We start from the raw sequence: 26,179 nt of genomic DNA, 5'->3' as shown, positions 1-26,179 counted from the left end.
AAACAGCATAGCTGAGGGAACAATTAACAGTCGGCTGCTGGATTAGAGGTACCTTATGGACCCGACAGGGACGATGTTTCCATATGGGAGAAGTTACCTGAATAAACTTTTTCTTTACTTGTTAAAGTATATGAATAGAGATCATTGACTAATTAAACCAAAGAAACCTTTAATACACAAGTTTTATATCATAATTTACTGCATCTTTAATGTCAATAATCATCCAGTACAATGTATGTGACTGAAATGTCTGAAAATGATTGCACTTTACAAGACCTTTATACATGATAACAAAAACCAGTCGCTTGCATTTTCTCATGCATATTCTGTCACACTAATACTTTACAACATTGTTATAGAACACTATGCAACAAATAACAGCGACACATGAACACTTTCACGACATGCACAGCTATTAAACGAAAAGGAATTAAAGTAATACTGATGGTATGCCAAAGGGGAAAAAATCTTGCAGTTGAAATTAATCAGGCTACACTAATGTTTAATATTATCCAAAATCATGATTACGCTTGTAAACATTTTTACACACCTACAAACTGTGGAAATGCATTGAGCCGATTATATAAGTATACACTAATAAATAGAGTAAAGCACAAGAGCATGGATATTTACCTGCTCACTGATGAAATAGAACATACAGCGCGATTCATTATCTGACATCCTCACCTCACTAAAATGCACTAAAATGGGGAAAGAAATAATTTACTGTCACATTTCCGTGATAACTACAGTGCAGACTATACATAGGAAGACGTCTTGAACTCCTCTGGGACGTCACTGTCCAGTTTGCAGATCACCTTGTATATGGCCTTTTTCCAAGAAGGGTCTGAATCTTTGGCTGCAGCAATGGCATTGTAAAATTCATGGAGGGTGATTTCAGCTACCTCCAGGAATCTGTCTGGAACCTGCAAAAACATGGACGTTCATAACTGAAGTCAATTTACTGGCAATAATTTAAAAAAAAAAAAAATTGATGTGTTCTGTGTTAAAATCTGTTTTCGGTCTTCTCAAAGTCAAAAACATGTGAAATGAAGACCTGCATTCTTCAAACACTCAGACCGATGAAAGGGAGTTCATTTCTTTGTTCTCTGCACACATCCAATGAATGCAATACTGCAATCATTAACTTTCATTTAGAGGCTTCTTTGATTTGCTGTTTTCTTGAAGCTAAACTAACTGCTGGTGACTTCTCCTCCTAGGGTTTCCACCCCGAATGCTCAGAGCTTGATTACAAATCCCATCAGCAACATAGCGCCAGAAGAGAACATTAAACAACATAAAGTAACATGTTTATGAGAGTTTCAGACTGATGAAAAATGGGGGAATAATCCTGGAGTGTCCAATAACTACAGCAGGATCCATACAAAGTCGAGATGGAAGGGGTGCTGGGAGAAAACTGGGCCACGGCCCTGGTTTCCCATCCACTGACTGGTTAGCACAACAGTTGTTGGCATGAGTTATTTTTCCCTCATCTCCTGACACAAAAGCATCCCTGGGAAAGGAATGTCTTGGTTGCAAGGTAAAGAAAACGGTCTCGTCCCTTTCCCACCAAACGGCCTTCTCCCTCAGAATCCACAGCGTCTTTCTCAGCATTCCGCATCAGTAGCAATCTCAGTCTCGCTCAGGCGTACTGGTCCTCTAATCCTGAGTTGTTTTAGTGGGATTTTGTGGCTTCCTCTTCCCACAGATTGATAAAGCATCACTCTGGAGTTTAGATAATGGCTGCACAGGCTGGCCAGTCACAGGTGTTATGGGACAAACAGGTCAGCACTCACTTACACTGCTGCTACAGGCTGACAGGAGGACATGCCTCAGCAGCTTAGTAACCGCTGTGATAGATGTGTCAACACCTGTGCTTTAAAGGAGCAGTTCAGCATTTTGGGACATGTGTTTATTCAATTTCTGGTGGTGAGTACGATCAGAAGATGTCATACTTAAATAGAGCACTCGCCCCCACCCCCACCACCCAACCCCCTTAAGACAAAACCTCACCTGGAAAAAATCGGAATGATCTGAATGATGGAAACAATACAAATAGAACGGATGACTAATGATGACACTTACGTGGAAGTCATTGGCTTTATTGTAGTGCATGTTCAGTGCCCGGAACAGCTCCGCGTCCCTGCTAACCGTAACGTCTTTGACGTCACTGATGCCGTCCACGATGGCCTGGCGGGCAAACTTCTCCATCTGGATGTAGTAGAACTCCCTGAAGTTGCTGAACCACTTGATCAGCTGGGAGGTGATGCAGCGGTTAAACTGGGAATGAAGAGAAAATAAATAAACATATAATGTATTAAGCATGTGATTAAAGGGACCAAAATAATCTATATATGCAAGTGAATGAAATGCAGCACTTTCAGATTTAGAACAAAATAAGAACTCTATCACATTATGTGAAATTAATTGTTCTGATCCTTTCACACCGAGGTCTAGAGTGAAAAAAACATCTGTCAGATTCTGTATTTCTAAACTCAGTCTTGACATTAGTCATGTTATTCTATCCCCTCATCCAGAAAGACAGAAAAAAAAATGCCTAAGGGCTGGGCCTGCATCAAAGACGCTTCTTCTCTCCGGTGTGGTGGGTGAGAAAGCGGCAGCTATAAGGACAGAAGGAAGCTTTCCTCTCATTGCCTCGCTGATAGGATGGAATCAGACACTGGGATTAGGTGTTCCTTTGTCCCGTGCCACTTCCCACCACTGGATTGTAAGTAAGGAGGAGACGTTCACAGGGGCTACAGCAACAGCATCCTCCCCCGTGACCCCTAGGGTCAGACCAGACCTAGGGCCAGAGGCCCACGCTGGCTTAGAGAACCAGGACTGTGGTGGCAAACAAGAAGAGAGGAGCGCCGGGATGGGAGTGAAACCCAAGAGGTGTTTGGAGAAATCCAGAAAAGAGCTATGATCCTGTGTTATAAACAGGATTCATACACAGCTCCTACTGAAAAGTAATTCATAGATGGGACTAATAGGATGAATGAGAGGAGCTAACAATAGGACGCAGATAAGGTGACAAAGACAAGACAAAAAAACGAGACAGCAGTGGAGGCATGTCACGAGACCAAGGCCAAAATACACAGGATGTTGTGTTTGGTTGCTGCCACACAAGTCTCTAATACCAACTCTCTGTTGACACTCAATAGTAATGCCTTGCCTACAGAGTCTTTTGTCACACCATTTGCTGACTGGAGTGGCTTTTTTAAAGAGAGAATGCCCCTGTATCTCCCTCTGCCCCCAGGACATACTAGCAGCTCAGTGGCTTTGTTATTTAAACCCTCTGCGTTTTTGTCTCTTTCCTCCGACACACTGCTGAATTATTCTGCCCCAACCACACACTGACAAGTCAATCCTGGGGAGTAAAACACAGGGCAAACAATTCTGCATATTGTTTGAAAAACAAAAATTGAAATTTTAAATGTAGCAAAAAAAACAAAAAAAACCTTGACATCAGGGAAGAAGGTCTTCAACACGTTGGAGCTGGGGTAGCGGGTGTAGAAGAACATCAGCTTCGCCTTCTTCAGGTGACTCGGGGTGAGACCCTCCTGGATGTTCAGACTTACGTTAAGGCTGAAAAGCCGACAATTAAATATAGCATGCAGAAACACAACCCCGTGCAAAGTGATAGCAGACCTGAGTATTGTGTTGCTTCAATCCTCAGCTAAATTGAATTTCCCTAAAGAACAGCTCGGCATTAACCAGGGAGTCAATAATGACCCTAACATGTGCTTATTGGCAAAACAGAATTACGAATTAGATTAGGGATTTTTAATTAGAGACCGAAGCACTTCATGCCTGGCAGTTAAGGCAGCTTGTTTTGAAATGTTTTGAAAAAGGATCCGACTTGATTTAAAGACGACACATGTTGCCATATATAGTTTCGATGGGAAAACTCTTGAGAAAATGAGAAAATTTGCTCACATTACTAAAATATTTTAAATTATGTTTTGAGATCCCTGGCGTATTTGTAAAATTGTGGAAAAGCACATCATTTCTTTATCAATAATATTAATAACGGAGGTATCTGCTTGAGTTTTCCTGCCTATGGCAATGAAGAGCATTTCTTGTTTCGACCACTGCCGTGCCTCAGGTCATAATATTTCCTTATCAGGTCACCGCACCATACATTTTATTAGGCTGCCCTACCTTTGAAATAAGGATGATGGGATGAAAGATTTATGTGGCATTGTTCAAAGAGAGGCAGAGCTCTTTGCACTGTAAAGATAAAATGAATCCTGAAAGGCACCACATAATATTCCTCTCTAATGCCTTGCAATAACACATTCAACACAACTAAACAATTCTATGACTATTTAATTTTTTTAGGGTGATCTGAATTGTAAAAAAAAAAACCAACAGGATATATCCTATGTGTTTCAATTAAACCAGACAAAGAAAAAGTGAAAAAAGTGAAACATGATATTTGCTATTGATCAGTATCCAAGAAATTAGAAAAATTTATTTTGGATTCCAAATAACGGACTTTTTTTCTTGAATAAAACTTCAATTATTTGTAGTTTATATGACACTAACTACTGTTATCTTACACTATAATTCCAGTCGTCTACTTCCCGAGAAGGGTATCCAACAACAAATGCTCAAGACAAGAGCTCAAGTGTTATGGTTGGGAGGCACTTTTGATTTTCACCAGCACTCAGATGTGACCTTTCAGATGCACCCCTATCACTCTGATGATAGAGAAATAGATCCTGCACCTTTTCAAGTCTGAAAAAACAACGTTTCCTGAAACAGAAACCGATGCTCTCTCTGCCTTTGAAAAATTGGCTTTTGTTCTGGGCAATTCTTATCAAAGCCTTGTATTCCTTTTTATTTGTCTTTTTCTAAACTTAAAGTCATTACTCTGCTCAGATTAAAGAAGATTCTATAATTTTCTATGGGTTTAGTGAGATCAAACAAAAAATTCTCCTTGAAGTCAGTTACTAGAACTGTCCATGCTACAATGAAACCCAACCAACCACCCATTATTCAGATGGAAGAAATGTATATGTGTGTGTGTGTGTGTGTGTGTGTGTGTGTGTGTGTGTGTGTGTGTGTGTGTGTGTGTGTGTGTGTGTGTGTGTGTGTGTGTGTGTGTGTGTGTGTGTGTGTGTGTGTGTGTGTGTGTGTGTGTGTGTGTGCGTGCGTGTACATGCGTGCGTGCGTGCGTGTGTGTGTGTGTGTGTGTGTGTGTGTGTGTGTGTACATATATATGTATGTATTTATATATATATTTATATATATATTTATGTATATATATAGTATATATATATAAAATATATATAGTATATATACTATATATATACTATATATATACAGTATATATAATATGAAATATATATTGTATGACATAAAAGCACTAATGCATAATGTAAGTTAATGTCAAATATATACTCGGGATAATGTAGAATAACAGGATTTAATGTTTCTGTAAATTATTAATGCTTAAAAAAATAATTTCTCAATAAACTATATAGTAATTTTTCTGAAGTTTTTCTGCACCAAGAAATATTTAAAAAGAGCAAAACTACTTGAAAATATTTTTCTTTAAGTGAAAGGATATATTGAGCGACATATAAGGGTTTCGTTCAGCCATGCTTTGCAGTTCTCCACACTCGATCTTGACGTGAGGAAGACATAGATTGTCGACGGACACTGGTCCCAGGGCACGAGGGTGGTGGCCAAGGTGGCTGGATGTTACCTTGGACCTCATGGCAATGGTGTCCCAGGGGAGGTCCACAGAATCTGGGGAGGTCCTTGATGGTGGCACACACGGGAGACCCCCAAAGTTGGAGTGAGGCCCGTACTTAAGAAGATGCTCCAGGATCTGGCTGTCATGCAGAGGGGTGCTGTAATTGAACTGAAATGGTGTCTGGTGTACAGGATAAGGCCTCTTCACCGTTGGGGAGACAGAGCTCAGAGAGGTCACCGCTGGCTTGCGGACCACCAGTGACAGTGCCTCTGTCTGGTCCTCTGGGCTTTGAGTATCAGAGCTTTCATAATACTCCAAAGAGCAAGGTTTTACTGTAGCCTCGATAGGCTGGGGCTGTTCCTGGTTGGAACTGGCCTGTTGACTCTTCCTGTCAACAATTGCGCTGTTCTGCATCTCTTGCGACTTGCACATGTGCTGCTGAGGGGACAGGTCCAACTCGGTGGAGAACACCGTCTTGAACACCCTGTCCACACAATCATTCACAGCCCTGGAGAGCTCCAGCTTCAATGCCTCTTGTAGATTCTGACTCTCTCTTTGTTGTGCCACATAACCAGCTACTTTCATTCTGTCTGTACATTCTGCAAACACTCTGCTGCCCTTCTCAGAAACATCTTCGTTTCGTACACTGAGTGATGCTACACTTTCTCTCATGGTGTCACGTTCAATAGCATCTTCTGTCTCGTCTCCTTCATTCTGTTCAGGGTCTTCCTGATTATAAACCTGAAGGAACTTCTCCTGGAGTTGATGCAGGAGCCTTTGCATGCTGTGGAGCTGCTCTTTAAGCTTATGACACTCCTCGTCCTTGGTGTTGCAGTTTTCACTGCTGCTGCTTCCAGATCTTCTATTTACCAGCGCTCCAACACTGTGTTCTTGGTGCTGAGGCAGCCTCTGCTTACGCTTGTTCTCTCTGTATGCTTCTCTGGCCTCTCTTGTGTCTCTGGCATCTGTGTCAGATCTCTCACAGTCTTCATGCGGCCTGCTGTTGGGAGAGCCTGCCATCACCCTGATAATGTTCTCCACTCTCGCCCTTTTAGCCTGCAGGTTTTCATTTATGGGATGCTCTCTCTCTGGACTGGTTCCTGCAGGTACGTGAGCACTGGGAGAAGAAGCTTCCACAGTGCTATCCTTTGATGAGACGCTGCTCTGGTCCTCCTGGCCGGAGTCTGCAGCAGTCGAGGTGGAAAGATAAAAGTGGTTTTCATCTAGTGACCTCTTGTTGTGGATTGTCTTACGGAGGAGTTGGGAGATGATGGATCTGTTGGAGTACGAAGCCAGAGGCTCATCATACATGCTTCTGCGAAAGCAAGGCAACATGACGTCAGGCTTATCGTCTTCTGAACAGCCTTCGCTGGAGTTGTGCACGCTCTGATCGGGATGACTGAGGTTCATCCTCACTGAATAAAGCCGGTTGAGGCTTCGACTGCAGGCTTTGCAGAAAAAATCTAAAATGACAGGAAATGGAAAACGATTAATAATGAAAACAAAAACATTAAAACAAGATTCAGTTCATAGTCTTTTTATTAATTATACATCATATAGTTATCATTTTGTAAATTACATATTATTTTTAATTTCAAAGTATAAAAGACATCTAAGTTCTAACTTCTGTCTTTTATTCTGAACATTTTCATTCAAACTAGTACTTTGTCATGCTAAATTATTGCATTCACATAAAGAAATTTGGATTATTTTTGTTATTTTGTATATTAAAGTCAAAACAACACATTACAGTATTTTAAAATAACTACATTGGAAATCATTATGTCTAGGCCGTCGGTTATATATATATATATATATATATATATATATATATATATATATATATATATATATATATACATATGAGGCAGCAATCTTTTGTTGGGCTTTTAATAATTGGGCTTGTAATAACACAAAGGATAAAAAATAACAACTAAGATGCATCAATAAAAGATAAATGTCATCTTATGAAAGCCACACAAGAACCAGCTCTGTGTATTTTATTTGCAAGAGAAAAAAACCCATGAATGCCTCTTTCTTTTTCATGGTTTTCATCTTGAGGGATGATCAAGAGAAGATCCTCATTACTAAAAATAAAAAGCTCAATCGCCCTATAAAGCCTCTGTCCTTTGAGCATTTATTTAAAAATATTCAGAGGATGTGCTGTGAGTGCATTGTTAAACTAATTAAAACTGTGTGTGTGAATGGCAGGAATGGGATGGAAAGCATAGTTTTTAATTTATATTTTGGTAAGAAAATTGATTCTAACTTGTGGTTGCATTTCTTACTTTTAATATAAACATTATATGAGAAAAATCAAATTGCTTCAGGAATATATAAAAAAAACAAGAAGATTCAATTGTCCTGTTGAACAAAGTTTTAGATTAAATGTGAATTCATAAAATGTGTGTATTAGCTGACAACCTCTGCCAGAGGTGTGTGTGTGTATATATGTATGTGTGTATACCTGTATATTTTTTTTCATATATATATACATATATATGAAAATTCAAATTTTGAAAAAAGTGGTACATTAACCCAAGCAAAATGTTCAGAGTTGAAAGCTTGAAATATTTACTCAATAAACTTAATAAAATTGAATTTAAAAACTCACCAAGCATCAAATGAGAGTTCGCGGTTATTCAGTAAAAGCATGCGTGAGAGTTCAAACACCGAAGGAAGTAAATCTAATAAAACTCACTAGTCTGAAATGACAAGAGGCTTGTTGGGTTGCCATCAGGCACAGAGTCACCCTCCCCGAACCGCGCTTGAACAGAGCGGCTGTGACGGGACCTTACCTGTTGCGTCCAGACGTGGAGAGTCGCTGTTGGCCCGCGCAGACTGCGAGTTTGACAGGAACAGTGCATGGAAGTCGATGCGTGAAAGGGAGCCAGGGCGTGGCCACGACTAAAGCAGCGATGCGGTCTCACATCTCTCCCTCATAAAGCCAAGAAGAGGAAAGTATTTGCAAAGTGCGGTAGACATAATTTGCAAGTGGTTAGAGGGTGACATTCAAACCTTCGCAACGTCAATGAATTTAAGTTAAGCGACTGACTGAGGCTTGTTTGAACATGTGCGTTACATTTGCTGTTCTGATCTATAACTGGAAAAATGAACAAATAAAAATGAAAAAGATCTAATAATGTTGTATTTTGTTATATGTTTAATCTGAGCTCACTTGGCTTTCATGCTGAAACCATTTAAATTAAGACATTAGCTGACGAAAATCACACGTAAATTATACATTTTATTATCTATAATCGTAGCGACCATATAATTAAAAAAAAAAGTAAAATAAAGAGGTGTTGAGTGTAAGACTGGGTTGTTATTGTATATGTGTGGGAAATCATGATAATTAGACTCCTAAGACTAATTGGCAGTTAATGAAGCAATGATAAACAGACGGCATAAACACAAAGAGAAGAGGCGAGTACACACCCTGGAAAACTTTGACTGAAACAATCCAGTGTGCTCTCTGGCGTATTTTAATTCACTAAAAATATTCTATTCTATTCTATTCTATTCTATTCTATTCTATTCTATTATATTCTATTCTATTCTATTCTATTCTATTCTATTCTATTCTGTTAAATGACACTAGAGGGGTTTAGAGTGGACCGTCCCGAGGTCTCCTCCGGTCCCCCCTCTACTTTGACCACTTGGTTTGTCCCACTCTACTTCCTCCCTTCTTGCTAGTGGCTGTTCCTGCTGAAGCTCGACAGGCGCCTTCCTGCCGCCGCTAGGCTGCCGTGACACTGTCACCATGTTATCCCATTCCCGGTGTCTCACCAGAAATTTTGGGCGTTCCTTCTTTGCCATCCGCAAGGTATGCAACAAACAAATGAAGTGTTATAGTTTGTTGTTGCGACAGCACTTGGCACTGTCTTTGGCTATGTTTTAAGGTACAGCTTCTTTCTGATGAGAGCTAGCAGACCATTAGCATTACACAGTTAGCTGTAGGCCACACGCAGGCCGTAACATTGCCAAGCCAAGGACAGTATGACACTTTCCTCAGAAGCGTTTGCTAGCGTTACAGCCTTTATTTACTGTAAGTCCCGTCCCTACTGTTTTGGGTTGGTGTCGTCTTTGACATATAATCGTGACTGTCGTGAGCATAATGTATGCGGTTTGTGTTCATGTACCGTTAGAGTGAACTTCTGCAGTATTCTTTTTACAACGAGCAAGAATGTTAGCCACGTTGAGCTAAATGTATGGGACCGTACCGAGGCGCTTTAACTGTCACGCTGAGGTCAAATTGTCAATGTGGTTTTCTTAATGTAAGTATTTTTATAGTTTGTTTTTTTCCTATTGGATGGCTGTCTTTAGCGTCAGCAGACTTTGGCTAACCGCACAATGTCAGTTGCGTCCCTACCTTAGGTTCTAATTGCCAACTTTGGAATTAAGATTTGCTGGTGGTTAAGATTTAATGCAGCTTTATAATCAATAGCTCATGTTAAATAGTACTACATAAATGTTCAGGTTCAAACCACATATAAATCTACACAACCCATCTGTCGAACTGACAGTTTCGTTATGTCAAAGGTCATTGTAGCATGAAGAAGCTACTTGACAGACAGCACAGATTTCTTTTATGTTGACGTCACTTCCGACCACCAATAATGACCACTGTCAGATTGTCATTGATGATAATGACTGCTCATTATATATGTAAAGTAACTAACTACTTTTTCACAGGGAAATAATGTGTTAGCTCGTCAAGCCACAGCAGGTATGTGTGCTGAGTGTGCAAGCATTAAATTTTGAATTCCAACCTTGGCGTCTGGCTTGTATTTCTTCACTAACATATGACCTCATCTCTCTTCCATTTTCTCACAGCTCTGTCAGTCAGCCATCCTGTCACTTTTAACAACAATGTGTAAGTTGATAATAAATTGTGTGCCAGTTTGAAAATATGTCAAATGTAAATGACCTTTTCTGGCTCTCATGGTTGATAAATAATTTGTGTGGACACCTTTATGACTTGTCTGATTTATTTATTTTTCTAGTAAATCTAATCCCGGGTCCAGCATCTTCCAAATCCAATATTTCAGGACATCTGTAACCTACAGTATGTTAGAACCTGCATTTCTTCAATTAATATGCCTAATCAAATTTTAAGCACAATGTGTACCGTTAAAAAATTAGTTATTATTTACTTCATCTTTTGTCTTCTTCAGGAGATGAAGTGGTCACAGTTAAGACTCCTGCATTTGCAGAGTCTGTCACAGAGGGAGACGTGAGGTGGGAGAAAGGTAACCTGTTTAGTAGATCTGTGTGCACTTTATTAAAAAATTTTAAGTCAGATTTTAGTTCAGATGCTAAAACACGTTTCTCCTTACAGCTGTTGGGGACACTGTCGCTGAGGACGAGGTGGTTTGCGAAATTGAGACTGATAAGGTAAAATATCACTGAAATTCTTGGTTTACGATTGTAATTATTTTGCTCTGCGTAAGTGCAGCCAATCGGATTGTTTTCCCCCAATTATCACTCAACATTAGCTTTAAAAATAAAATTTTTATTATGTTCTATGTTGGGAGGGGCAAGTTAAAACTAAAATATGTCCTCTTTGATTTTTCTGTAATTATTCTGAACTAATATTTTATTTCAAAAAATATTTTGGAACACTATATACTTTCCATTTTTTCCATTTGACACCAGCCAAACCATAGCCTGTGATAAGATTTTAAAGAAATATCCTAAATCTTTTATGTCCGTCCATTAGACATCAGTACAGGTTCCCTCTCCTGCCGCTGGTGTGATTGAGGAGCTTTTGGTTCCTGATGGCGAGAAGGTCGAGGGAGGCACCCCACTATTTAAGCTTCGAAAAGGAGGTATTGTATTGAGTTTTAAAAGTTTTATTTATTGTAAAGTGTTTAAACAATCATGAAGAAAATTTTCTAAAGCTAGCGCTATACTTGTCTTCAGCTGGTGCTCCCAAATCTTCAGAATCTCCAAAGACTGAGGCCCCTGCTGCTGCTGCAGCTCCGCCACAGCCTTCTGCTGCTGCTGCTTCTCCTCCTCCCCCTCCCCCTCCCCCTGCTTCAGCTGTGGGCCCCATTCCCACCACTATGCCCCCTGTGCCACCTGTGCCAGCACATGCTATGGACACTAAACCAGGTTAGTTGTAACGAGACAGACGGCCTGTGTCATGTGAGAACCGTTTTTCTTGACATCTGTGCTCTTGACCTCTAGCTTACATGATTAATCATTTGATTTCCTGCAGGCTGTGGCCTTCATCAGTTCCAAATAAACTAAAGCAAATCATTTGTTTTTAGTTTCAGCCATCAAACCTACTGCTGCTCCAGCAGCCCAAACTGAGGGTGGAGCTAAAGGTGCCAGGACAGAGACGAGGGTAAAGTAGAAAAATAGTATTTTGCTGTGTTTGATGATTTTGTGCCAGGACAGAGACGAGGGTAAAGTAGAAAAATAATATTTTGCTGTGTTTGATGATTTTGTGCCAGGACAGAGACGAGAGTATAGTAGAAAAATAATATTTTGCTGTGTTGATGATTTTAAGTATCGTTTAATAAATGATAAAAGCAGAATTTGTTAACTGATTTCTGACCTCTGATAATTCTTACAAAACATTGTTCCCTTTATTTTAGGTTAAGATGAATCGCATGAGGTTGAGAATTGCCCAGAGACTGAAGGAAGCCCAAAACACCTGTGCTATGTTGACGACCTTTAATGAGGTTGACATGAGGTAGGAAATGCTCATTTAATTGACTCACATTATAAAAACCACAATGTTATCATAAGTGTAAAATGGGCTTTGCTGTGTAAATGCATACAAATAGAAATCACTGATTAGAAAAAAAGAAAAAGTTGTTCAAACACTTAAAACCCTGTAACTGTGTTATTATAAAGTATGTATGTTGTATATATACTGTCTGTATGTTGTGTTAAAAGCTAAACAACATTTGCACAAATGGTTATAGATTGGAATCTGCCCAATACAAAAAGCTTTTTGAAACCTAATATCCTCTTAAACACTGGAATGTAAATATTTGGTCATAATGCCATCTAAAACGAAGATAAGAATTGTTAAAACAGGTTTTATTAATTTACAAGGAAATGTTATTGTCTGCACTTGCCCCCTGTGCTGAAGAGGACACTTTGAGGATTTCTTTTCCCTGCAAATGTGTGGTGTCGGCTTTCGGCTATTCAGGGTTTTCTATGTATCCTAATTGAATTGACATTGACAGTCTGGACGAAGACTTCCCAGGCTAGGCCTCATCTGGAGCCGAAGGAGCTAGTCAGAGCAGGAGGCTAGAGCAGCTGCAGAGGCCCACAGAGACCTGTGCTCTGAGTGGAAGGGCTGCTTCAACCGATATGGGCTTTTATGACAGCCCAACAAGATTTACAGGCTCTAGAAAGTGAAGATTTTTATCGCTTCTTCTCTCCTTTCTCGGAGAGTCTGTGTCTTGGGAGGGGCTAATTATGTTAGTGGAGAAACACTAGAGCTTCAACAGGGTTAGAGACAGGAAAACAAACAATTAAAAAGAGAGATACAAGAGAAAAATGAGCAATGATGAAATGTTTATCAGTCCCATTTAAATAGCTTTAATTCTCTGTTACAGTATTCTTTGACAAAATCTAGTTTTCTTTTAATATGTTGGATTTCTGTTCTTTGTAATTTGTTTATAATATTAAAAAACGATTGGAATTTCTGTTTATTGTAGTGTTTGTTAAGGCTTCTGGTAAACAAGATATATTTTTTCGTAAAATCCTGCCCTCTTTGTCTGATGTATAGCAGCAAATCAGTCAGTCTATTCTGAAGGATTTAAGTAACATAAACAGATTATCCAGTAGGAGCTGGAATCGGTCCAACAGAACTCCACGCGTTTTCTTTGGGTTTAATTGTGAGTCACTGTAGTGAGCATGAAGTTATGCTGGTTCATGTTAAACATCAATCAAAATGAGAAAAAAGCAGTATGTGTTCAACTGTCAATTCTTTGCTAGTTTTTAAGTCTTATTTTCCTTTACCTTTTTTTTTCCAATTTCTGTGCAGCAACATCTCAGAGATGAGGAAGACTTATAAAGACGCCTTCCTAAAAAAGCACAACATTAAGTTGGGCTTCATGTCTGCGTTTGTAAAGGCAGCTGCCTACGCCCTGGCAGACCAACCTGCTGTCAATGGCGGTATGAGTTTAACTTAAGATTTCACTTTTCAGTATCCTTTCGATTGTGTCTTCACATGTCTGCCGCTGCAAGTGTGTCTGGTAAAGACAGTTACTGTACGTTAATCGTCACACCTCAAAATCAACAGTAACTTATGCCTTTAAACCATTCTGACCTATTTAGCGATACCATTTTGAAGCAGAGGTGGTCTGTGTCACTTCCTTTAAAAAAAAAATTGAAAATGTTGACTTTCATTTCTCAAAATTGAAGTGCTTGGTGGGAAATTATTATTAGCTGTGTGGTGATGGTTGTACAGCCATCTTTCTCATGTCTAATATAAATACATTATTTTTGCTTTCAGTAATTGATGACACAACAAAAGAGATAGTGTACAGAGACTATGTTGACATCAGTGTGGCCGTGGCCACGCCAAAGGTAAGACAAGTGCTAAAGAATGTCCTACCAAGTCGAAGATCTTCACAACTCACTTGTCTCTACTGTTAAAGGCAGACAGTTTTGTAATGTGATTCCTCTCTCAGGGTCTGGTGGTCCCTGTCATCCGAAATGTGGAGGGAATGAATTTCGCAGATATTGAGAAGGCCATCAATTTGTTGGGTGAAAAGGTAACTGTAATAACTTCAACAACACATTTCAATTTGTGTTTGTCTTTAGTATTCTTTATATTTATACATTTTAATTACTGTGTTCATAGGCCAGAAAGAATGAGCTGGCTGTTGAAGACATGGATGGAGGAACATTCACCATCAGCAATGGTGGTGTGTTTGGATCCATGTTTGGAACTCCCATAATAAATCCACCACAGTCGGCTATATTAGGCATGCATGGCATCTTTGACAGGCCTGTTGCAGTCGGTGGCAAGGTTAGTTTCTTCATGCATATACATAAGGCAGCAGTTTGCAAGAGAATGGTTACATACAGAAAATTATTTAATGTTAGATTTGCTAATTACAAACTTTTGATTAACATCGAATAGAATAATTACATTTGACAGCAATACAGAACAGTGTAGTAGAATGTGGTGTCAGTATTCCCTTTGTTTTTTTTAGGTGGAGATCCGTCCCATGATGTACGTTGCCCTGACATATGATCATCGTCTGATTGATGGAAGAGAGGCCGTCACTTTCCTGCGTAAGATTAAGTCCGTGGTGGAGGACCCCAGGGTGCTGATGCTTGACATGTGAACTCCGGGTCCAGCCAGACAAAGCACCTGACACAGTGGCTGTACTCTGTTGATGACCGTTAATGTATTGCTGTATTGGTTAATTAGAAAATGGGTATCTGGGGGAGAGTTGGGTTTAAAAAGGATATTTTTAAAGCTAGCAGGGTTAAAAGTTTCGATGCTTTGGGGAGAAATGTCTGGGCATGGAGTTTCTTTGGTGCTGGCCTTGAGAAAACAAGTAATTCAATACCTTGAGTGTGCTGTATGTTCTGTTCTGCATACAACAACATTATTTGCAATTAACTGCAATAAGAATGATAACATTGAATTACAAGCTACATTCTCATCGTTTTATTTAAGAGACGAACAATGAGCACATACTGGGTGAAAAAATATAACATTGGCACTATGTAATGAAATGTCAAAATTAAAGATACCCTTTTAAAAAACATCTGACAGAATATGTTGTGTATTAAACTATTTAAGAAAAATAAGTTTTAAAGAATAAAAGCTACGTTACTCCTCTAGTTTCTTCCTTTTGTGTTTAAAGTCTGAAAAAAAGTCATGAGGGAAGATAGCTGGAAAGGTAGCCAATCTATTTGAACAGAATAATTCAAGAACTAATAACATTAAATGCCAAAATAACCTTGAGGTTACCTAGTTTTATATCTCAACTAAAACTAGTTTCAGTTCTCTGGGACCATGCATACTGTCTATGGTAATTAACCATATAGATTATATAATCTACGTATCAAGTCTTGTTTTTCCACAACATTTGGTGACAAACCAAGCATTTTCATTGTCACAATTGTAAAAATCATCCATTTGTTTCACATTGAGAAGAAACACACTTCATTGGTTTTGATCATGTTTTAGTTTTTATTACATCATTTTTCTTGGGAAAGCACATCGCAGAGAAAGCTTTGATCTGGCTCTGCATCAGTTTTGCCACATGACGCTTTCACACCACTGGGTGTCCAACTCTGTACTTCCAGGACAGAAATGTAGAAGTCCACCACCTAACAGCTCAGAGCTTTCCAGGAGACGGCGCTAAAGAAAGGATGACACTTGATATCACAAACACCTCCACCTCCAGAGCCCAGACGATAGCCGGCGTCAAACTGAAGCAGCTGTGGAGGGAGTGGAGAAACTGTTCAATTTAATTTACAATTTCTACCATAAACTTTGTACATGTTTCGATCTCACATCCAACCTCGGTGAGGAGAGACGCAGCTGCAGTGCTCAGGTGGTCGGGGATGAGTAGCTGGGTGTGGGAGTGGATTCCTGCTGGATGGAGCTGCCACAGTGGCTGGAGGCACAGTGGACAGGCATTTTGAGAAAACAAAATACTGTTAAGATATGCAGCGTAATGTGTGTCAGACTAAAATAGACCTGGTTTACCATTCCTGTTAGGAGCTCAAACAGCAAGGCCCCAAGACTCCACCAGTCACATGCCTCTGTCACCCTGGTTACCCCACCGATCTCTGCCAACATCCAACAAGCTGAGTCAAGGTATGATGCTCATGTATTCTCCGCACTGCAAGACGCACTGGACTATAAGGCGCACCATCAACCAACTGCCCATTCTAAAACTTCACATATAAGGTCCATTGGATTATAGGGCGCATTGGATTATAGGGCACACCTTCAATGAATGGCCTATTTTAAAACTTTTCACCAGATTAGGGCACACAGCATTATAAGGCACATGGAATAGAAACCACTGTAGTAGCTGTGGTTGCATTATGCATCCACTAGATTGAGCTGCGCTAAAGGGATTGCATTCACCACTCTGCAGTCTTTTCTCAAATTCCAAGAGCAGGGCTCGAAATTGCGCCCAGTTTGGTCGCATATGCGCCCAAATTTTTATCAGTGCGACCATTAAAAATATTTGGGGGCACCGGTGCGACTAGGGAAAAAAATCTGGTGCGCCTTTTTTTGTGAGACCGCGCTCCTGCGGTCCTGCCAGGAAACAATGAGAGCACAACTGCGGCTGCTCTCCTGGGCGAGGGAGAGAGGCACGCGGAACGGAGATGGCCTCTATCTTGCTTTTGGGTAGGTGCTCCTAAAGTCTTTGCTGGTGCTACTAACTTCTAAATTTGGGAGCACCAGTGCTACCAAGAAAAAAAGTTAATTTCGAGCCCTGAAGAGCCAAGTCACTGCTAGCCAAAGGTGCCAGGCATGCTACAATTGATCTGCAAATGTGGTTGACACCGGAAACAACAGGTAACCGGGGGGAGGGGGGGAAGCAGCTTAGACTTGAGTATTCTGTCTGGGCTGCTGACCAGATGGGCAACAGCGTGGGGGTTGAGGTTACGGCTGAAAGCTCATCATCAATGAATGGCCCATTTTTTAAAAAAGGGTTTTTTTATATATAAGGCGCACCGGATTATAAGGCGCACTGTCAGTTTTTGAGAAAATTAAAGGCTTTTTGGTGTGCCTTATAGTGTGGAAAATACTGTACATGTTTTCATGGTCACATACAGAGTAGTCCTTTGCCTCTTATTCAGAATTGACTAAATCTTGCCACTAGGTGGCAGTTTATACCAAGAAATAATTACTAGCCTCTCATTTTTACCTGGTGCGCAGTACATCTGTTCCATGGCTGTGGAGCAAATCTCTGACTGAACTTCACTCCACTGGCCGAAAAATGTCAAACACACCTTTCCTGTGAAAACATCGAAGATGTCTTGTGAAAATCAAAACTACCGCAGTTTGACAAATGCAATCATTTCAAAGCCATCCATGATCTCACCGTTGCTGGTGAGCAGAACATTCCTAGGGTTGAGGTCTCGACACAGGATGCCTTGCTGGTGCAGACTCTCCAGGGCCAGCAGGATCTGAGCCCCCCAGACACGCACCTCCCCCTCAGGAAGCCCCCAGCAGCTCTGCATGGTCTTATCCATCGGGGAGGACTTGACAGGGATCCGAGGCAGGTGGCACCAGCCATCCACCTCTATGATCTGGTCTTCCTCCTGAACCTCAGGTCCTTCTGATTTTGAGAAAGCATCCATATCCTTTTTACTCCTGTGGGTTAGAGCCCCAGAAGGCCCCAAGGGAAGCCTCCCTATGAATGATTGCTCCTTTCTTGGTACCACCTTCTCTCTAGGAGTTAATGCACAAGCATCTTCTACGCCATCTCTTGCCTCACTGGGAGGTGTTTCTTTGTTGTGCTTCACCCCCGTTGGAGTCGTAGCAACCCCTAAAGACGTCTCTTGGCGGTAGGAAGCAGCAGAATGCCAGGAGCTTCCTGAGGTGGCTCTGTTATCAGTGTTGTCACAAAACACTGCCCTATCTGTGCTTCTGATAACTACCATTCCATTCCTTTCCTCTATGGTGGGACTGCTCCAATCCTGCTTTGAGTCTGCAGCCGTATCTGCAGAGTTGCTACTCAAAACAGATCCTTCGTGACAACCATTGTTATCCCACGACGCACGGCCACGGATCTGGGTTTGGCAATGGAGAGGAAGATGTAAAATGGCGGGGGATGAACTCAAGCCATCGTTTTCAGTATTTGGTGATCTGGTTTTTGTAAATGAGGTCTGATGTGTATGAGGTGCTGTTTGTCTTGGTGCGCTATGTGTAAGACTCTCAGTCACTGCATAGGGGTTTATTTTCTCACAGTTTTTTGCTGGATCGGCAGCTTTCCAAGCCTCTTCGAACACTGAGCTGCATTCCGTCAGTCCCATCCCAGATTTCTTTGAATGCCGTTCTGAGACGACATCAATAGCCAGACTGACACGGGCGCAGGAGAGAGGAAGAGCGGAGGAAGACCATTCCTGAGTTTCACTGGAGTGCAAACACAAACTAGGAGCTGGTGGATGGATATGAGTGTTGACCTGTGTCCGTGTTGAGCTGGAATAGAGAGTTAACCTGTCCAGCTTGGTAAAAAACGATGCTGAGGAGCGTGTGTTCTGCAGACAACCTGTCTCCTCGATGTAGGAGTGAGTCCCGCAGCTCTCCAGTCGCTGCTGAGTCTCATGCCATGAAGTGGGGAAGTCCGTATCCGGGCTCTCGTCGAGTAATTTCTCTGGAACGACTCCAGCACTCCCTCTGTTGTCGTGCTGGTAGTCTGTGCTGATTGTGGGTGAGGTGTAGCTGGCCTTCAGCTTGACGGTGTGCTGGCCAGACATGAAGCATTCTGGGTGTTCCTTGGCCTTGTCTTTCTTCAGCTTGTGTAACCTGGAGAAGAGCCTCCCACCTAAGAGGACAGGGGAAACAACGTGTGAAATATTTTCTACATTGCTACCGTTAGTTTAGCCTTCCTGAAACTCTTGTTACGGGAAAGAAAGACCTTAAACATTTAAGCCATTATTCTATCAGCACTCAGAACAGAGTAGCTGTTAGCGAATCACCTTTGACATGCTCAAGATGCAGATACACAGCATCCTCGCTGACGTAGTATCGTAGCAGCTTAACCATGTATGGCACCCCCTGAGGGATGATGGTTGGCTGGTCTCTGCTTTCCCAGCTCGACTTCATCAGACTCTGCAGATCACAAAAGGTTCAAAATGTTCTTGTCCATTAAATCAGACATAGTTGAAAGAAAAAAACTAACTGCTACCAGGATTATCATCTCAGAGATTAGTGCCTGGCTGTTACATTGACCCTCTGGTGACTGAAATTTGAGGTGCACTTGCAATGACTAAAAGGGTGAGAGCTTTCAGGCCAAACAATGCCGGATGATGCTCAGGGAGACAGAAGAGGCCTCCAATCGACGAGCCAGCCACACAAGACAAAGACGGGTCTGCTACCAGATGGGAACCCTCAAACCATGGTTGTCTGTCTTTGTGTGGCTCCGCGGCACAGTGGTGTCGCGCTCAGATTTTGCCCCGCCTCATGCCCTAAGACAGCTGGGATAGGCTCCAGCTCCCCGTGACCCGCTACGGCGGATAAAGCGGTTTGGAAGATGAATGAATATTATACAATGGATAAGCCTTCTCACTTTTTTTGTCTGGTGTAAACCTCTGATATTCCTCAATGTAGAGCTCTATCTGTGAAAGAAAGAGGAATACTCACTTTAACGACAAATGTCTCCTTGTTGACCATACTTTGGACAATCAGGACCTTAGAAGTAAAAAAACAAAACAAAACACTTCTTCAAGCAACAAGGAGTATCAATAAACAAAAGCCAAACTGATTCTAATAAAGTATGTTTCACCTTATCGGTCACTCCCACCACCTTACACATCTCCAGGTCCTCCACAGGTGAGCTCAAGTGTCGGATTGGACGGAACCTCAAACTACTGTAACCCTGTCGGTCACACAGAATATTAACAACAGAACAATGCTGCATGTTGCAAAAAGAAGCAAGGAAGAGATTTTCCACAATGCCTGTATTGATCAATAGCTCTTAGTGTGAGTCTGATGGGCACAAATTCCCCTTAATAAAAGAAGCAACACAGATGGACTGATAGATACATACCTTGTTAATCCGCAAGGAAATTGAGTAAGAAGATGTTTTTTATTTTCTTCTATCTTACATATTTTACAAACTAGTGAAAAAAACTAACAACATCCTCTCCTTGTACATATAAATCTTATCAGCATACATTTGGAGCAAAGGAGCTTAAAAGCGATCAACACGACTTCCATTTAGTGAATGACGGTAAAGGTTGATCATTTACCCCCAAATGAGAGCTTCCCTTTCCGAGGTTGTCCTGCAAGTGTGTTATGAAGATTTCTTCGGCTCTCTTCAGATACTGAGTGGTCTTCCTTTTCACTGCCTCCCGACGATCCTTGTTTGGATCCACTTTAAAACAGTCAAGGTTAATGAATAATAAACGCCAAAGCTGCATAAAAATGATAAATCACACACGACTCTACCGATTAAACCTACGGCTCTGTGTACAATAAGGATTGGAAACACAAAAACACCTAGTGACATTGTGGGAGGAAAAGCTTGGCCAGCAACTAACCCTGTTTAAACTTTGGTTTGTGACTTCCTGTTTTTATTCTGATTCATATGTTCCCTTCTCTCCACACCCTCTCTCTTTCTCTCTCTCTCTCTCTCTCTCTCTCTCTCTCTCTCTCTCTCTCTCTCCTTAAGTAATTGCCTGAAATGTCGTCCACTTACACTGAACACCGTTCAGCAGTAGGTCCACTCCATTCTTATAGTAACTAAAAGCTGCCTCATAGTCTTCATTGACCTCACTATCCAGTGCCATACGGATCTGCTTGGCTGCCTCCACCAGGTAATCTCTCTTTGCCATTGCTGCCTTGTTTTGGACCCGTCAAGGACCAGATGGACCTGGTGAAAGCACAAAACGTTAGTATTTTATGGTTTCTGCGGTGGAATTCATGCATTACAGAGAGTCAAGTTCACTTGCTGAATTAGAAACTGAAAGCTACTCACCTTTTCTCCCAGGTGTCACTAATCGTAGAACACATCTCTATCCGAAGTTGCTGGGCTTGACGTATGTCTGGTCAGTCCAGTCGTCAGGACTTTGCAGTAGAGCATGATTGTCTGAACCATCACAAACAAAGAGTTAACCTCCAGATCAGCACAGGAAGTAAAAGCCAACAGCAAGCTTATACGTACTATTTCTGATGAATGGACAGGAAGCAGAGTTGAAGGCATCCAAGATGATGAGGAATGACTCAGAATACTGACAGACATCTTTAAATGTCTAAATTGTGCAGTCATTTGTCCCTACAGGATGGAGGAACCCTGAAGATTATAAAGAAAATACATCACCAAGCAGATCTTACTATATACTACGGCAGAAGGTATAATACATTGTAGGTCAACAATCACATGAAATGGATCCATGGAAAAACTGAAAGACAGGAATCATCAAAAATCACATGAGTTGTGCAACTTATCATTTTAAAATAATGTATTAAAGTATGTATCAGTCAAGCTGTAGAGATGATTGTTGACGAGAATCCCTCTCATTAATGTAAAACATCTAATTTCTTTTCTCTACATTCAGCTAGAGACTGAAGAACAATCATCACACACACTCATACACACCCCATCCTGGTTACAGTCATGGAGGTGACATCGTCTGAGTGTTATGAAACACACAAAGCCATCTTCAGTGTCCTCCATCATCACTATCCAGCATCTTCTTCACTTGCACGTCCACACCAACTGCGAAAGCATCCCATAATAGTAAATAACCAGCGCAGATGCTAAAACACACGCTCTGTACCTGATGTGTGTGTGGGGGGGGGGGCATGCCCTGGACCCTCCACCCCAGCAGCAGCATCAGCACCAGCACCCAGCATCCAGCATCCAGCATCCAGCATCCAGCATCCAGCATCCAGCACCAGCCCGTCTCGTCACTAACCGGAAAACACTCATTTCGAGGAATGCGGGAAAGAAGGAGGGGACAACTCCGGGGGGCGCTGCTGATTGGCTGAGCATGATGTCACTTTAGGGTACCCGTGTCACGCGTCTTCCACTTCCCCCTTCACATCCTGACGGACGCTGTCCGATTTAAAGAGACAGTACCGGTTCGTGCGCACTGAAGGAAAGCTTTCACTTGTAAAAATTTGTTCTTTTTTTAATTTAACTTTTCATTTCAGACGAATGCCGTAAAAATGATTCTCAATTTATACTGTCATCACTAAATTCAGCTTCTTTCATATATCCTATGCATTTTCAACGGCATGATATCCCGGTCTAGAATACATTATCTGCCTCCTCAGTACCAGATGGAGTCAGGCTCCATCTGCAGCACAAAGGAGAGTCTTTCCCCCAGAGAGAGGGCTTATTGACGGGGGTCTCCCAGGGCAATTATACAAATAGCAGGGAGAGAAGGTGCTTACAATAATGTCTACTTTATGCCATATGTATTTTTATTTTGCATGCTTATACCAATATAAAAAGAAGACAGGACACTTATCTTCATGCTCAATCTTGATTTTAATGCAGAACAATAATCTGTTTTATCAGATATCAGAATGTTAAAGGAAGTCAGTGAAGATCATTTGTATTAATCACAATACAACAGATCAAGAACAAATGGCATCACTCTTTGCCGAACTTCACATTGTAGGACACAAAATATCCATTGTTGTACATGTAAAGCCTCTGATCAGTGGGATTGTAGTGCAAGTTGACAAATTTCTCCTGGAATTTCTGAAGGAGGATGCTCATGTGTTTCTCCTCTCCTGTCTTAGTGTTATATGAATAATAGATCTCCTCTGTATTCATATCTCTTGACCTGGTGGTATACATAACACCACACACCATAAAAGCATTTCCTGCTTGAGGCTTGAACGCACTGGTGGTCCATTCATCCTCAATGGCAAATGATTTCTCATCTATTTTAGCAATGACAATTTTACCCTTAGCCTCCTCTGTGGTATACATTACCCACAATCCTTTCTCATCAGCTGAAAAGTCCAAGAACTGGTTTGGTGAATAAATGTAGGTGTATTTTTCACTTGCTTTTGTCATTTGTCTGTGACTATAACCAGAAGAGGTCAGATTTAATTTGGACATCCTGAACGGGTTTGCAGCCTGGTAATACACAGTGTTGCCATGAACAATGTAGTTATTGCCGACACCTTCATACCCTTGTGGCAAGCCATGGTGTGTGAAGGAGGATCTCTCTATTAGTTTGTCGTAATCAGAGTACAGATAGAATTCATACACAGAGGGGCTGCTGTATGCACCATACCAGTACATCGATTCATAGCCTCGAACAGGTTTGGAGTCTTTTCCCCAGCCGCCATACAGGTATCCTGGATTCAAATGAGCATTCATTTGAATCAGTATAGGCTTGCTAACAGTCAAGATTCCTGTGTGATTGCAGTTGCCTGAGAAGAAAAGAAGAACATGTCACCATCAGATGCATATTGTGGACCAGCTACACAAAGAAAATGCTACAAGTCTGACCAATATCTGGTTTGATGAAATCCAGATCCTTCTGGCACTCCTCCAGCTTCCACTGCAACTTAGCAAATTCAATACGGATCACCTCCAGGTTGCTCTTGTCAAAAGTCTCCAGTTGGTTCACAATAATGGTCATGTTGTGAATCTAGCACAAAAAGAAAGTGTTATTCCATCAATTAAAGGAAACAAGTGGTGAAGCTGAACCTCAAACTACTTCTTACCTCGATATACAGACTGTCCAACACGGGCGAGGAAGTGTTGAGGGAGTCCCTGAGCTGAGACACCAGAGCCTCAAACTCTCTGAGCTCAGTCTTAAGCAGCTCAAAGTCCAGTTTGATGTAATCATCAGAACTGGTCTCCAGCATGGCCACTCTGACTGTCAGGTCCAACAGCTCCTCCAAGTAGACCTCCAGTTTACCATTATAGTGGACAAGCTAAAAAAAAAAAGTGTATTACTGTCATGTAACAGCACTTAGTAACTTTAATAATGTTTAACAACATCACTTCTTTTCCCTGGTGTCATTTTAAACATGGATACTTTAATTTATGTGAGACAGTTATTGATAGTTTTAGCCATTAAATAATTTATTCATGCATCAAATTTAATTTGATTGTTCCTGGAAAACTAAATATAATGCCCTCACAACAATAATATTATAGTATTTATTATGTGTTACTGATTGTGTTATTTTTAGCATTTTATTACTTATGATTTATCAATTGTACTTTTTTCATTGAACATGCTCAAAATATATATATATATATATAAGAAGCGTGCTGGATGCTGTTTCACACTCACTTTACTCATCTGGACCTCCACCTCCCGCTTCAGACCAGTAGTAACTTGCTGCATGTGCTGCACTCGTTCAGCAGGGAAGGTGGTGTCAGGCAGGAACGCACTGCAAAAACACTCCAGTCCTCCACCAGATGTGGTCACATTCCCTGACCCCCAGTCTTCCATTGGCTGCAAGCAAACTCAGTTTTAATTCATCAAGCTATAAAACACAACACTTTCATAAGTTTGGTCATCATTAGAACTTACAAGCCAAGCCAGTGCAGGGCTTAGCAAGGGAACAAGAAGAAGAACAACCAAAGGCATTGTATCTGGTTGCTGTCTGATTGATTGCTACTCTGATGCGTGAGCTATGCTCCTCTTATCAGCCTACAGAAAACATGTGACATAATTGCACTCTCTGAATTTTATTTGCATCCTTGAGATCAGCCCAGGTGTCCACATTAAACCCTCTGTCCAGGGATCACTGCAGTTTTATGATTTTATTTTCCTCTGAGAATTTTTTTTTTTTTAGGCATCGACAAAACTGAATGTAAATAGCAACTTGAAATCAAAATCATCCACTCAACAAAAATATTAACATAAATATCTATGTAATTACTATGTAATTACCCTTTTATCACACCATATAAATGTGTACTTTCTATGTGACACAAAACAAAACAATGAAAAGCTGCTTTCATGGAGCTAAAATGTAGCCTGAAATGACAGGAAGCTCAGTAACTCAGGCAGGCAGAACTCCTTTATATTCAATATTTCAGAAGCAAAATATAAAACCATGACCAGCTTTCTGAAAATGTGTGTGATTATTAATTTCTCATTCTGCTTTGCATATTTATTAGCTAGGGGGTATTATTGTGTTAATACAGTAAAAAGTTTAATGCCGTTCGGGAGGGAAAAAGGAACCAATTTATTCTTGAATCATCACTCGAGATTGAAAAAAGCATTCATGAACATGTGGCATAATTGATTATACCTTCATGCTGCAGTAATGAACTTTTTGTACTTTATTTCAGATCTGCAACATGCTGTACGCATTTTCTTCTCGTTTATCTGTAGTTACGTGTGTTTGGGACATGAATAGCAGCTTTGGCCTCCTCCTCCTCCCTTTGAACTCATTATTCGGTTTGAATTATAAATCTCTTCAACCTAATATCAAATGACACTAGCACGTATCTTCCTTCCCTTTTGTCTTGTCCCTTTAGGGGTCGCCACAGCTTGCACCACACTTGCATAATCTTCTCTATCTTCTCTCTCATTTTCTTCATTCATCAACTCCTCAAAGTATTCCTTCCATCTACCCAGTACACCGCTGGTACCAGTTAACACATTTCCATCTCTATCCCTAATCACCCTAACCTGCTGCACGTCCTTCCTATCTCAGTCCCTCTGTCTGGTCAACCTGTAGAGCTCTCTCTCTCCTTCGAAAGGGTCTAACCTGACATACATGTCATCACATGCCTGTTGTTTGGCATTTGCCATCTCCACTTTGGCTCCACGTCACATCTCAACATTAGTACATATATTTTA

The 26,179-nt window shown here is 41.0% G+C and overlaps 4 protein-coding genes across 8 annotated transcripts; 1 reads left to right on the top strand and 3 right to left on the bottom strand.

The window, feature by feature from the left end:
- Nucleotides 1-206: 206 nt before the first annotated feature.
- prox2 (prospero homeobox 2) lies at nt 207-8,578 on the bottom strand. Of its 2 annotated transcripts, none has more exons than XM_068339207.1 (5): nt 8,506-8,578; nt 5,579-7,170; nt 3,462-3,569; nt 2,086-2,280; nt 207-926 (listed from the first exon to the last, which is right to left on the bottom strand). In XM_068339207.1, the coding sequence occupies exons 2-5, from the start codon at nt 7,115-7,117 to the stop codon at nt 759-761; spliced, it is 2,010 nt and encodes a 669-aa protein (XP_068195308.1). In that variant the 5' UTR covers nt 7,118-7,170; nt 8,506-8,578; the 3' UTR covers nt 207-758. The 2 variants fall into 2 exon arrangements, with proteins under 2 accessions (XP_068195308.1, XP_068195307.1); XM_068339206.1 differs by lacking the exon at nt 8,506-8,578 and adding an exon at nt 8,322-8,435.
- An 824-nt stretch (nt 8,579-9,402) lies between these two features.
- Nucleotides 9,403-15,459, top strand: dlst (dihydrolipoamide S-succinyltransferase). Its single transcript, XM_068338627.1, has 15 exons — nt 9,403-9,533; nt 10,403-10,436; nt 10,544-10,583; nt 10,714-10,775; nt 10,885-10,959; nt 11,049-11,104; nt 11,430-11,538; nt 11,633-11,824; nt 11,983-12,059; nt 12,313-12,410; nt 13,719-13,849; nt 14,190-14,263; nt 14,368-14,451; nt 14,541-14,708; nt 14,896-15,459. The coding sequence occupies exons 1-15, from the start codon at nt 9,471-9,473 to the stop codon at nt 15,028-15,030; spliced, it is 1,398 nt and encodes a 465-aa protein (XP_068194728.1). The 5' UTR covers nt 9,403-9,470; the 3' UTR covers nt 15,031-15,459.
- Nucleotides 15,460-15,872: 413 nt separating this feature from the next.
- rps6kl1 (ribosomal protein S6 kinase-like 1) lies at nt 15,873-22,296 on the bottom strand. Of its 4 annotated transcripts, none has more exons than XM_068338829.1 (13): nt 22,166-22,296; nt 21,550-21,678; nt 21,364-21,474; nt 21,085-21,258; nt 20,636-20,760; nt 20,170-20,262; nt 20,028-20,075; nt 19,364-19,496; nt 17,764-19,209; nt 17,587-17,676; nt 16,410-16,492; nt 16,222-16,317; nt 15,873-16,138 (listed from the first exon to the last, which is right to left on the bottom strand). In XM_068338829.1, exons 4-13 carry the CDS (start codon nt 21,218-21,220, stop codon nt 16,028-16,030), a joined length of 2,361 nt encoding a protein of 786 aa, XP_068194930.1. In that variant the 5' UTR covers nt 21,221-21,258; nt 21,364-21,474; nt 21,550-21,678; nt 22,166-22,296; the 3' UTR covers nt 15,873-16,027. The 4 variants fall into 4 exon arrangements, 3 of the variants coding, with proteins under 3 accessions (XP_068194930.1, XP_068194931.1, XP_068194932.1); XM_068338830.1 differs by lacking the exon at nt 22,166-22,296 and adding an exon at nt 21,985-22,124; XM_068338831.1 differs by lacking the exon at nt 16,410-16,492.
- A 690-nt stretch (nt 22,297-22,986) lies between these two features.
- LOC137610478 (olfactomedin-4-like) lies at nt 22,987-24,955 on the bottom strand. Its single transcript, XM_068338038.1, has 5 exons — nt 24,899-24,955; nt 24,656-24,820; nt 24,078-24,290; nt 23,860-24,001; nt 22,987-23,780 (listed from the first exon to the last, which is right to left on the bottom strand). Exons 1-5 carry the CDS (start codon nt 24,953-24,955, stop codon nt 22,987-22,989), a joined length of 1,371 nt encoding a protein of 456 aa, XP_068194139.1.
- Nucleotides 24,956-26,179: the final 1,224 nt, after the last annotated feature.

This window comes from Antennarius striatus, chromosome 17, assembly GCF_040054535.1.
Source record: "Antennarius striatus isolate MH-2024 chromosome 17, ASM4005453v1, whole genome shotgun sequence".
NCBI classification, from domain to species: Eukaryota; Metazoa; Chordata; class Actinopteri; order Lophiiformes; family Antennariidae; genus Antennarius; species Antennarius striatus.
The sequence above is the reverse complement of the archived record's forward strand: the minus strand, read 5'-3'. Positions and strand labels throughout refer to the sequence as shown.